We start from the raw sequence: 13861 nt of genomic DNA on the forward strand, positions 1-13861 counted from the left end.
AATCAATTAAAACTAAAAACATACAAAATATGATTCCGTTCATACTTTATATATATATATCCAATGGCAAATTTATATATATATATATAAATAATACTCAATCAATAATAATCAAAGAATATCCCTTGAAAATAAGTGGACCTGTCCATAAAGTATTTAACAGTACTTTCATGGTACGGACGATTCCATTTGCTATAATAGGAATGTTGCGCATTTCTAACTAATATGTTTTAAAATACTTCAAAATAATTAAGTATGCCTACCTATTATTAATTCTTCGGAACGTTAGGAATGGCAAATATATTAATCATAATTATAATCAATGTTGGTTAAATACAATATATAGAAGATTTAACCTCCGTTAAGCCAAAATTCTACTGACAGTCACAGGTTAGCCTCACCCAGCCCGAGACAATGGAACTAATGGACTGTGGCTTGAGAATCGAAAAACATGTGCCTACTCTTTTCTTTTTCCGTTCATCAATTCTCAACCAATCACTTTAATATGTTAACAATATGTACTTTAAACATTATATTTTTATTTTATATGTGTCTTTGATTTAAATATTGGATCAACCTACCGAAAAACCGAAGACAATTTTTGAAAGTTCACCAATTCTGTTCTAGACATCGTCCAAAACTCTATTCATGTTTCCAATTCTCAACCAATCACTTTAATATGTTAACAATATGTACTTTAAACATTATATTTTTATTTTATATGTGTCTTTGATTTAAATATTGGATCAACCTACCGAAAAACCGAAGACAATTTTTGAAAGTTCACCAATTCTGTTCTAGACATCGTCCAAAACTCTATTCATGTTTCCAACTCAACATTTCAAAGATAGTTTGTTTTACTTGTTTACAACTGTATATATTTTTAATGTATTGTATTGATATTTTTAATGTTTTATATATTGTATGTGTTTTTAAGCATCAATGAAAACCAATTTCATGCTCGCCTTGTTGTGTTCATGACAATAAAGATTTATCTTATCATATTTTATCTTAACCTGGGACATGATTTGTTGACAACCTAAAGCCCTTGGCAATCTAATTGACAATCACCTCAGGTTGTTACGGAAACTCTAATCAAAAAGCATCATACTTTTAGATCTCCAAATGGGCGGTCATAAACTGAAAACAGGGATTTCCCTCATCATGTTCAAGAGGTGGCCAGCTGTATTGTTGTATTTCATTGAATAATTTATATTTCTACGAATTTTCAACAACATAATAAAAATCTACATTTACATTATAACTCACATCCATGCGTTTTTGTTTTTTCTGTCAGTATTGTTTATTGGCGATGTGTTAGTACAACTTTGCTCCCATTGCAGTGCACGGTAGTGGAGCCCTTGGATTAGCCTTGGGTGGAAGGTGCTGATGCTCAACATACTGCCATGAAGTATCTGCGTATACTTTCATGGGGAGCATCGTTGTATTAATGGTGATTTTTGTACCTATCAGTCTCTTTGGAGACTCTTCCAGGGAGTCCTGGTTGTTTTTTTTTATCTCAGTTTCATGCGAGTAAGTGAACATTCTTCCTTGTTTCCTGCTCTTTGGTGGGCTGCTCTTGGCGGTGCCTTGGCACCTGCCGCGGGCTATTTTTCTCTGAGCATCCCTGTTGTGCTTACTTAGAATTGGAAAATTATTGCTATATAACTTATATTTGCTTATGACTTTTATGTGCAGTTTTACATGGGTGAATGTTCATTTACTAATTAAACTATTTAAGCCAGAACTTATGTTGTATGCGTCTTTATTTATTATTCTATGAGTTTGTTAATTGCCGCAGTCTCCGAGTAGCAAAATGTATTTTATTTGTATAAATGCTCTCGCTTATGCAGACAATTTAAAACGGTCAAAATTACTGTTCTCTTGTGTAGAGGCGTTTTGTATTGAATCAAGTATAGGTTTTTAGTCGCGTGGAAGCGACTCTATAGTTCACTATGTCGGTCGGTCGGTTGGTCTGTCGGTCTGTCGGTCCGGTATCACTATGCGTTTTATCGCTTTCTGACCTTATCTTGATATCAGTTTAATCTAGGTAGGTCAATTTTTTCACAGTATATTCCTTATGGCCAGGAATCGATGTGGTTATGTTTTCACGCACGGTGCGCAATAACAAATTACGCGGTCTACGCACGATTTAACGAAATCACGTTTGTAATCATATCTTCACAACCATGAATCACAATTAAATAAAATTTGGTACTCATAAATTTCAGGGCATAAATCATCATATGGCAATACAATTACGTGCGTAGCGCATGTAACGCATGCGTACGCGCGCTTAAAATTTTCAAAATTTATTTTCGATGAAATAAGAGTACGTTTCAGGCAATTTTAAGCGTTTACAAAATTGCCATGAGTGCGCATATTTTTGCGCGCGCACTACGCGTTAAATGTTATTGCGCACTCTTTTTGCCCGATTTCTGTTTTCTTGACTTACTTTTCAACTCGAAATTACGTTATACGAGCACGTCAAAAGTGACAGGCTACGCACGTGTAAATTAAAAAAATATAAATGTTTTTAAAAATTTCAACCTTTTTAAACATGTTTAGTAATTTCGGTCAGTTGGTAGGTTGGTCGGTCGGTCGGTAAACACTAAGCACGCGACTGCAGCCATCTATATGGCCTTGTTTTATTTTATTTTGTCCCACATTTTATTTCATCAGTAACAGTGCCAATAAATCTATAAATTAATAGTAAAATATTACTAACTTTTCTCCATTAAATTTTAAGTTTATGTGTTGAGAAATATTACTAATAATACATGTTATTAATCTTACCTGAGAACTTCAGATTCAACCGAATTTCCACCAGCGTTTGGACACATCTCTAGCTTCTTTCCAGAGGACGACAACTCCATAGACGCGAACGATCTGAAACAGTTGAAAGAGCACTGGACTAGCGCCCTCTCTCCAGCATGCTCAACTGCACGTGCAAACTTAAAATAATCGCATAGCTTAACACCAACATTCTTCCCAATGTAGATGTTATTTGGAGGAGCAGTATTTCGTATACTTTCCTTGGTTTGTTGAGATTCTCCTGTAGTGATTGGCAAAATGTCATAATGCAATATAATGTGTGACACGAACTGCTGAGGCATGTGGTATCGCTTGAATTATTAACTGTAAACAAGTTTTATTTGTACAGGATAATATTTATTCAAATATGCTCGACGTGTGAGAATTGCCTAGCTGTAATAATTAATTATATACTAATAATTAATATTATATTAATCATCAGCATCATCATTAATATCAAAATTGTTAATATTATTATCCTGTCCAGATGTTTTTTTAAATTATCACCACCACCACCACCTCAACCACCACCATAAGCACCACCACCTATCATCATCATCATCATTATCATTACAAGCAGTAACCCTTTTTCTGGATTTAATATGTGGTTATATACTTTACATGGGCAAGTATAATAAAAGCGCACTCTGATAAAAATACTTTGGGAAATTATTGAAATAAAAACAAATTGTATCAAGAAAAACATTCGGAACTATTTTACGATCATTGATTTTGTTATACACTATCCTTTCACTTGGAAATATCTGCAAGCTAACAATAAAAGAAATACTGGATATGGAACTTTATACTTTACTTTTGACTGTTCTGACTTAACGAATATAAAAGACGCTAAAGAAAAATTATGCTGTGTGAATTAGTTAGATGATGCGCGCAAACACTAACGAAAGTATAAATTACCAAACGATATTATTTTGAGTGTTTTTTGTGGTGTATTCCTTATTTGATACATTATAGATAAAATAAAAATAAATCGAATAAAAATGGTTTTGACATTTTGCATTTTTTTTATGTGGGATATTTGTTACCTATTTGTTACTTTTGTAATTAAATTGTGGTCTAGCAGACCCGTGCTTTGCATGGTCTTGTCTGTCATGAGAGGGACATGCACGTTGAAGTCTGTCATTCAGTCGGCAGATTAAAACATTTTAATGATATGAATTGGTAAGAATTAAGAAATAATAAAACTACAGCTGCTTACGGACTTTGAAAAAAGTGTGGTAGTTGAAATTGATGATGCGCTCGGACACAAACTTTAAAATTGTGGATTTTTCGTTGATATTTGAAATTCTGTGGAAACACGACACCCATTTGAATTCGTGTTCGAATTTTTGGTGTTTTTGTTTTTTTTGTTCATTTACATGTTTTAATTTTTTGCGGCATGGTATTTGTGGATACGGCCACATAACGGTACATAACAGAGGAGGTTGTGTAGTTGATACGTGACGTAACAACTCGCGAAACATGGTCAGATTACTGTTATTTTTTTACTTTTAGTGTTTATCCTTAAAATTTAGGAAAGTGACACAGCCTATCGTGTGCGGCCTATCAATAAACATCAGTGTGCCAAATGTGAGCAGTGGTTTGGGAGGAGATACGTAAAATTAGGCGAAACATTAGTAGCATTAATAAGATATAGATTATTATGATAATGATGATAATAATGAAAGTAATAATAATAATGATAATAATAATAATTAATTAATTTTGGCCATTTTCCGAAAAAATCCCTGTACTATTATACAGGGACATTTTCGAAAAATTGCCACAATTAATATAATTAATTAATTAATTAATCGATTTTGGCCATTTTTAGAAAAAAAATCACTGTACTATTATACAGGGACATTTTCGAAAAATGGCCACAATTAATATAATTAATTAATTAATTAAAATTAATTTATTAAGTAATTTTGGCCATTTTCCGAACAAATCCCTGTACTATAATACAGGGACATTTTTGAAAAATGGCCAAAATTAATATAATTAATTAAAGTTAATTAATTAAGTAACTTTGGCCATTTTCCGAACAAATCCCTGTATTATAATACAGGGACATTTTCGAAAAATGGCCAAAATCAATATAATTAATTAAAATTAATTAATTAAGTAACTTTGGCCATTTTCCAAACAAATCCCTGTACTATAATACAGGGACATTTTCGAAAAATGGCCAAAATCAATATAATTAATTAATTAAAATTAATTAATTAAGTAATTTTGGCCATTTTCCAAACAAATTCCTGTACTATAATACAGGAACATTTTGGAAAAATGGCCAAAACTAATATAATTAATTAAAATTAATTAATTAAGTAATTTTGGCTATTTTCCGGAAAAATCCCTGTACTATAATACAGGGACATTTTCGAAAAATGGCCAAAATTGATTAACTAATTAATTTTAATTAATTAATCGTTCATCCTCTTCCTGCTGCTTGTTGTCATTGTTACTTTGTTCTTAAAATAGTTAGGATTATGAAACATTGAGCAATATTCTTCTCCAACTGAAACTGAAAACAGAATAGTATTAGCTTTCAAACATTCGTCTATATTCTCCCATGCGTCTTCAGCTAACTTAGCTAATCGGGGAGACTCTGCCCAGACGAACAGGACCGGTTTATCCCACTTCTTCATCACGTTCTTCAATGCATTCTGTAACCCTGCAGAATAAAAATAAAGACTATGGCATTTAAAAAACAATAATCATACAAATGCGCGCCTACGATGTCTAGCAGACTGCCTCTTAATATCACTTTTGGTCAAAATAAACTTTATATAAAAATGTTATTCAAACAGTGCACGTGTAGCCTACCTTTAAGTTTCTTTTCCAGGAATTTTTTGACATCACGTATGTTGAATGGGTCTATGTTTTTTGCTCTTCTTTCCTTTTCCACTAACCGTGTAACCGACACACCCAATGTGATACCATTAATACTGCATGTGTAGTCAACTTTGGTGCCTCCTCTCGGGAAATACTGGATTTCCATTTCGATATTCAGAAGTTTTGCACCGAAACAGCAACGTAACAACTCAAAGCTACAATAAAAAAAAGAGTTCAATACCACCAGGGCTAGTGTTCACACGTCGTATTGAAGCGTGCATTGAAGATAAATGGTTTGGGTTAGGTACGGTAGGTTAGGATAGATTCCTTGGCAGCTAAAAATGAATGAATCAAAATGAGTGTCATAAAAACCCATCAACCAATTCAAGTTAGTGATCGGGAGGCTGAGTTTTTCTTGTTTTACCTTGCACGGTGTCCATCTGTTTATTTTGACCCCCAGGGGCGGACGCAGGGGTGTTGCCCCAGTTGCCCGAGAAACACCCTAAATTTCATACTAAATGTTTTTTCCTGCCACTAATTAAAATTAAGATCCCATTTCATCATATTATATATTAACTATTAACGTTATAGAAGTTCAAGATTGGAAAAGACTATAGGCCTATGTAAATTGACAGACTGCAGCGCAAAATTAACCAGCAGTCAACAATACCGTGCAAAATTTACCGTCGGTCAGCGTTTTTGTTGTTTGTTGACTGCTTGGATTGCTTGTGTCCATGAGAAGGTAAAGGCCACTACACACTGTGTTCGATGTAAATTCCGTCATAATGGGTAGTTGATTTCTCCATAATCATGGAATTTTCCCCAATTCCCCATCACTAAGTATTTCCGTAGTACCATAATAATTTATCTTCATTTCCCTACGTAATAATTATGGACGTTCCGAACTTTGAAAAAACAGTGTTTAATTGCTTCTTTCTGCAAATTTCGATCATATTTTCTTTTCTCGAGTGTGGTTGTACAGGTTATAGTGGATAAATGAAAATTAATTTTGGAAATTGTACTGACTAAGTAAGCATTTATTTCAAAATAAAACAATTTCAACGTTTTGCTCAATATAGCAGCAGCTTCACATTCTTTTCTAAATTGTTTTAGTTATCAATTGATAATAATTAATTTGTATTAATTGATTTTAATTCATAGAATTTATTACATTACCGGAAGAACCTTCGTCGGGGATCTCCTCTGAACCTTCGCATTGAACGCAAAAAAAATGTTTTCCTATTATTTATCGCATGTGTTTTACCTGATACGACCTGTTTGACTGTAGCCCGATAGAGTGTCGTTTCTATCTATTGTGAATGTTACGTGCGAGAGTACCATTTCCGGCCATCTAGGTGTGTCATTTAACAAAAATTCCCTGGCGCAAATACCGTCAGTATCTACGACCCTCTGAGCACTCTTGGGCAACCCCCTTAAAATAGTCCTGCGACCGCCCCTGACCCCCAACCTCTATTCAGTTAGAGGACACATGGGAAAATCAGCACTGTGGTCATGTTACAAGAGTAGTCAAAACAATATAGATTATCTGATAAAAATCCTAGAAAGTAGGAAACCTTTTGCCATTTTCCCCTGATTGTTTTGTAAAATAAGAACTTTAGTACCAATCTGGGCTTCAAAGCAACTGACTGTGGGTCACAATAGGCACATATAGCCTTTGTTATATAATACCATGGAAATATAATTATTGTTCCATGGTCAAAACGTTATGAAAGTACCAACCAACCATGGTATGGCTTAGGTGGTTTGGAGTCTCTTGCTGCATAAGGTAGTAGGTCGCAAAATTCACATTTATCTTGACCCCCAAATTTAAATTCAACGTTCCGCCGGCCCGGTGAGTTAAAACTGATCCAAATAATCCGAGATGGATCGAGATACCCAGTCCGTGTCGTTAAAGGCCAATTTACACAGACAAGCGGTAACGGTAAGCGGTAATGGTAAGTGGAAAACCGCGTGGCTTGTCCCATTTACACAGCGCGCGAAATTCGCGAGCGGAGTGGTGGAAAGTAGGCCTCGAGGCTACTGCATGTTACAATCACTGCTGGCCTGGATGTGACTGACTGTCAGTAGGCCTAGCTCACACAGGCCTAAGTTTTAGAGTTTGTTAACGTCCTAAATGTATATGTTATGCGCGATTTGAATTGAAACATCTGTTTCAAATTGCGCAAGCAACGTATTAAATTGCGCAAGTAATCTGCAAATTGCGCAAGGTTTTTCGACAGATGGTGAAATCATGCACGGGTGTTTCGAAACTAGAGACCCGAGACCAGAGACCAGAGACCCGAGACCCTATACAAAAAGGGAGACCCCACTATACGAAAAGGGAGACCCCAAATATACGAAAAGGGAGACCCCAAATATACGAAAAGGGAGACCCCAAATATACGAAAAGGGAGACCCAAATATACGAAAAGGGAGACCCAAATATACGAAAAGGGAGACCCAAATGTTCGATAACTCAAATACGTCAATTTACTGTTTTTTTATACTTTCTGGTTATCTGCTCGTGGCGTTATTGTCAGAACGGTTTCTGCCATTTTGGTGTATCGCTTTTCACAAAAACTTACAAACAAAATATTACCATGATGTTGTTTACAGTTGCGCAACGTTTCATGAATTTTGCGTATTTTATCAGAATGAGAATTCTGAATTTATGAGAATAGGTTGCGAGCTTACTTATAGTTTGAGCATATGAGGTTTTTTTATGTATTGAATATTGTTTTTTAATATTATATTCAGTTCTTTTTTTAGAGCGCAATCAAGTTTAAACTATGTTATGTCCGACACTCCAATTCAGGCCCGTAGCCAGGGTGGATTTTTTATGGTTCGGGTGAAAGTATTTATTCTCTCGTTACTATATCATCATTATATCATTACCATTAAAATTATAATTTTACATTTTTTCATTATCCACATAGGCCTAAGTGTACATTGATTCATTGTATTGATTGAAAACATATTTTCACAAATCATATTAAAGAAGAAACTTGATGTAAAAAAATATTGAGTAATTACAGTAGCCTCCTACACATCATCCTAGTAAAAAAAATCACTCGTGCCGCTTCCTTATATAGTAAGGCAACAAGGTCCTTGTATATAATTACTAGCCCAGATACTAGCCAGGGCGGGAGTACGTTGTTGCATTGATGAAAGTTTAGAGAATCGACTGTCGATAGAAATAATGATATATATTTCAATCTTTTTTGGTGGTTTCCCATCTATTTTTGTAAAATGTAAATATTAATTAATGCAGAAAGAAGTAAAAATAGAATGTAACATTCTCGGCTGTATATTAAATAATACAGATGTTTATAACATCTGCTTTAACTGTGTAATGTGTCATATTGGATAATGCTTGAAATTGTTTGGGTCGCCTTCATAGGGTCAACTATATTGTGTTTTGAGAATATACCCTTTCCCACCATGCCAAGCGAGCTGCCTGAATCTTCCTGTTCGGCGGAAAGACAGTTGTGAACGTTCGAAAGGCGACCCTGGGCCGACCTAAAACACTGACTGTGAACAAAACTTTGGTTTTGAGTTTCTACAGTTAAGGCGGCTCTGGGCCGACGTAATAACTGTATATTTTAGGTTTCTATTTTCGTATATTTGGGTCTCCCTTTTCGTATATTTGAGTCTCCCTTTTCCTATATTTTTGGGTCTCCCTTTTCGTATATTTGGGTCTCCCTTTTCGTATTGGGTCTCCCTTTTCGTATATTTGGGTCTCCCTTTTCGTATATTTGGGGGTCTCCCGGCCCTTTTCGTATATTTGGGGTCTCCCTTTTCGTATATTTGGGGTCTCCCTTTTCGTATAGTGGGGTCTCCCTTTTCGTATAGTGGGGTCTCCCTTGAGACCGGAGACCCAATACGAAAAGGGACTCCCTTTTCGTATTGGGTCTCGGGTCTCTGGTCTCTGGTCTCAAGTTTCGAAACACCCATCATGCACACCCATATTTTAAAAGTAATTTCTAAGAATGATTCAAAATTAAAGATAATATCGCATTTCCTTATTTTAGTAGTGAAAATATTGTTATTGTTAGAATACCGTCGAAGACCCGACAAAGGACCACAAAGGTGGTGTTCCCGGCGGGCACGGCGGGCGGCTAATACTACTCTAGTACTCTAGTAGTAAGTATAGCCTACTACCAAAGATTGTATAGCGCCGCTATACAATCTTTGCTACTACTGGCTATGTTTTGATAGCAAGTCTAAACGTTGGTGGCGGTAGACTATGTTGTGTATTACTACATTATTTTTTGTTATTTTTACATTTATTTTGATTTATTTTAAGTTACAATGAGTGATAATATTATTTAATTGTGTATGCCATTTATGTTGTGTATTATACACATGTTATCTTCGCATTTATTATGTTTCATTTTGAGTTATATAGTTTCCAATAAATTATTGTTGTTAACCGATCGTCGACGTTTAGCACGCATTGCAGAATTCTGCTGCGCAATTTGACAATTTTACAAATTGTGCAGCGCAATTTTAAATTGCGCAAGGATTTTCTTGCGCAATTTGATATTGCGCAAGTTGATTGCGCAATTTAATATTGCGCAAGAAAATCCGTGCGCAATTTAAAATTGCGCTATAATTTTTTGCGCAATTTCAAATTGCGCAAATCGTTCAAATCGCGCATGACATATATTTTTTTTTCACTATCCTTATACAAACAATCAGCCACGTCGTAGTTGTCTGTATTTCTGAATATAAGAAGTTCCAAAACTAAACTAGGCCTACTATACGGCATGACTCGACGGACAAAAAATGTTGTTGATACGCTTCAATGATGCTTTCATTTTGTGTCACGCATGTAGGCCTGCACAATGAATGTAGTTCTGAAAATAACTGTGAGCTTCGATTTCCGCATTCTCACTCCAAAAAATCGAAGCATATAATAATAACTGATCGAAACATAACATTATTTCAGACCATAAATTAACTAAAAATGAATGAACCAAAATGAAAAATTATCATTGTAATGAACATTTTTTTGAACGACAACGAATCCAATAAGTGACCAATGCCGGAGTTTCTCCTCGTTTTACTAATGCATTATTATTTCTTGAAACAATTTGACCAGCGGTTTTTTTATTAGTAATAATCACAGAACAGTAAACGATAGCTGATAACTACGGGGCGTTGTTCGGGACATTGCTAATTTCTTTCAATACAGCTGAATGAATTCTGTCCATTCAAAAGAAATTCACGACATAATCAATATGTCTTTTTAAAACAACATAGGCCTAAATGGTTTTTAAAGGAAAAAATTAATATTCTGATTAAATAGATGTTTATTATTTGTGTAATTGAATTATGTATGATACAAGTTAATTATGTCTGTACAGAATTGTTATCATTCAAATAGAATTAATATGTGTCACATAATTGTATTTTGTTGACAAAATTAGCACAAGCCCAAAATGTCCTAAGCGGCGCCCCGTAGATAACGAGGCTATCCATACGTTTGCAAAACAATAAAGTGTAATGATTTTGTCTCGTCTTACCTCAGGGCTTCTGACTCGTGAGAATTTCCTCCGCCGTTTTTGTCCGCCAATCTATCTCCTGATGTCGACAATTGCTCTCGTTTATATGGTCTTAAGTAATTGAATTCCAAAGTGAGAATACTAACTGCGTCTTCCTCAAGTGCTCGTAAAAACTTAAAATAACAGCACAGCTTAACAATAAAATTTTGTCCAAGATAGCCATTAATACATCGAGATTGTTTTTTAGTCATGCAGCGGGGGGGCCGCCGCCTGGGCCATAGCGGCCCGCGGCCGAAAGGCCACCACTGACTTTTTTTTTTTTTTTTTTTTTTTTTTTTTGCTAACCGTCTGTTTAATTTCGGCATACAGAATATACTGAATACCGTCGCTGTGTGTCATGAGCATTATATTGCTATGTCAAACAATCGGTAGCCAATCAACTTTCAAAAAGGTTATGACGTACGGTACTGTAACAATTGAAAATATTAATCCAAAACCACCGAACTATATCCACAACAATAATAGCATTTGAATGCTTTTGGCATATAATTTGCCCGTTTTTAGCACTCAATTTGTTTTTTAAAAAATCTGTGAAAGTCGCTGATTTATACCGTACAGGCGCGACTTACAACATTAGGAAGCCACTCCGCTCCTCCCAAAGGCCTCTTTGTCAGACTTCTTTGTAAAGTATTCAAAAGGACAACCACCAAGTACCCATGTGTACATGCGCCAAAATACTCACCGGTACATGGCTGTCATTTATTGATTATACTGTAGATATTTCTAATATATCTCTATTAAAAACTAAGAAATCTTAATTTTAAATAACTCTGTTAATAGGCTGCGATATAATAAGATAAGATAATAAGATAAAAAGATATCTGTATTGACTGAATAAATTACAGCTTAGTGCGTCATAACGGTACCATTACACAAAATTAAAATTACAATGACATCTATTATAAGTGAGAGAGTTTGTACGTTTGTTTGTTTGTGTTCGTTATACAAAAAGACCGCAACTATCTATAAACTATTATTTGAACATTATCTGCCATCTTGGATCCAGGTTAGGGGCCAAAATTCCCCACTTTTCCCACTTTTGATGTTTGCTTCTGTCTACAGGTAACCACATGAGGGGTATCAATGACCGCAATTGTACCGGGAATATTTTTCAAAAATTCCCGGGGCATTTGGAGGTGGGAGTTAAGATTGAGGGGATGGTGGAGATTTTTTTGGGCTAGAAGCAATAGCTGACTATCAAATGGTAAAATTATTGTAATTTCTCTGGGAAGGTTTGTGAGTTTGGGGTAGGGTAAGACCTATCAACATGATCGAAGTTGTACTTTATCTATCTATCTATCTATAAAGTTTTTATATGGCGCCATACTAGCCTTTGGAGATAATGAAGTACAATATATACGTAAAAACGGTTATGGAAGGCGCCAGTATTATGAAAACATTCATATGTAATCCTGAAATAATTTCATTTGGATCTTAAATCATAAGAGAATGTTTTGTTGCTGTTGATCCACTTGAGAAAGCAAACTGAAGTGTTTAGTACTTTCGACATATTGGATCAACAAAAAAGAAAATGTCTCTTCCATTCATATCTAATGATGAAAGGAATTAGAGAGCAAATGCTTCAATTCAATTGAATCATCAATAATTGCGTTTCACGGTCTGTAGCGTTATGCACCCATTTTATGACTATTATTCGATAATTATTCTTGTTAAAATATAAATTTCCTTTGAAATTGTATAATTATAATTCCTCTAAACCCCTAAAGTACCGTAGGTCTAGATATTCAAATGGATTCACCTATAGAAAGTTCTGGGAAGAGAACACAGCTGAGTTTATATAGGCAGAAGATGAATATAGAATTCCCGGTCACTACTATTATTAGGCCTACCACCATTACATTTTCAAATAAACGCATTGGCTTTTTGGTACTAAATTAGACCTATACGCGTTACCATGTTTTATAGGCCTATGTGTTAAAAAAATGTAACACGATTCGCGTTCTGCCTCATCATGTGATCATAGTCAATATTGTGAAAATTGGTTATAAATGCTGTGCTGAGAATAATTCTTGATATTTACATAATACTCAGTTTTCGCTTTGACCTTTTTATATTATTTATTCGTTTATTTAGTTTTCAAAGCGGGAAATGTCATGGTTAGGACGTGGCACAACAGACACAATTAACATCAAAAAGCACCCTGTAATCTCGCAGCAGGACATTGGAATCTATGAGAAGATGTTAGGTATTATAAAATAAATATTATTATTAAAAAGTGGTAAAATACAGTAAATTTATCAAATGCTTGGTATTGTAGATCATGGCAGTCAATAAATTAGGCTACTACAAAATAGAAATGTGTTATACAAAATTGTATATATAATGCATGGGTCGGGGCGTTTATTTGAGTGTGGGTGTCAAAATCCAAATGATGTTCTATGGGAAGTTTATTCAAAGTTTAAAAAAAAAAAATAACGATAATAATCAATAATTATCTTATACTAAGAAACACATACTAAAAGTAAAAGGTCTACAGTAAAATGATGAGAGACTGACGTGTGATTCAGAGCCTTATACATTTGCGAAATTGAATATGAATCAAATATGGAGTTATTATATAACATTTACAGTTAAGTTCAAAATGGATATTAGAAGTGCAACATTTTACCCAAAACAAA

The 13861-nt window shown here is 34.7% G+C and overlaps 2 protein-coding genes across 2 annotated transcripts in view; both read right to left on the reverse strand.

The window, feature by feature from the left end:
* The window catches only part of LOC140056278 (tRNA-dihydrouridine(20) synthase [NAD(P)+]-like), a 261899-nt gene that overhangs the window by 184121 nt on the left and 63917 nt on the right, over positions 1–13861 (reverse strand). The gene's annotated exons all lie outside the window — the stretch shown is intronic.
* On the reverse strand, positions 4991–11524 carry LOC140057244 (AAC-rich mRNA clone AAC4 protein-like). The gene is made up of 3 exons (XM_072102814.1): positions 11184–11524; positions 5647–5870; positions 4991–5494 (listed from the first exon to the last, which is right to left on the reverse strand). Exons 1-3 carry the CDS (start codon positions 11411–11413, stop codon positions 5244–5246), a joined length of 705 nt encoding a protein of 234 aa, XP_071958915.1. The 5' UTR covers positions 11414–11524; the 3' UTR covers positions 4991–5243.

This window comes from Antedon mediterranea, chromosome 8 (assembly GCF_964355755.1).
Source record: "Antedon mediterranea chromosome 8, ecAntMedi1.1, whole genome shotgun sequence".
NCBI lineage: Eukaryota > Metazoa > Echinodermata > Crinoidea > Comatulida > Antedonidae > Antedon > Antedon mediterranea.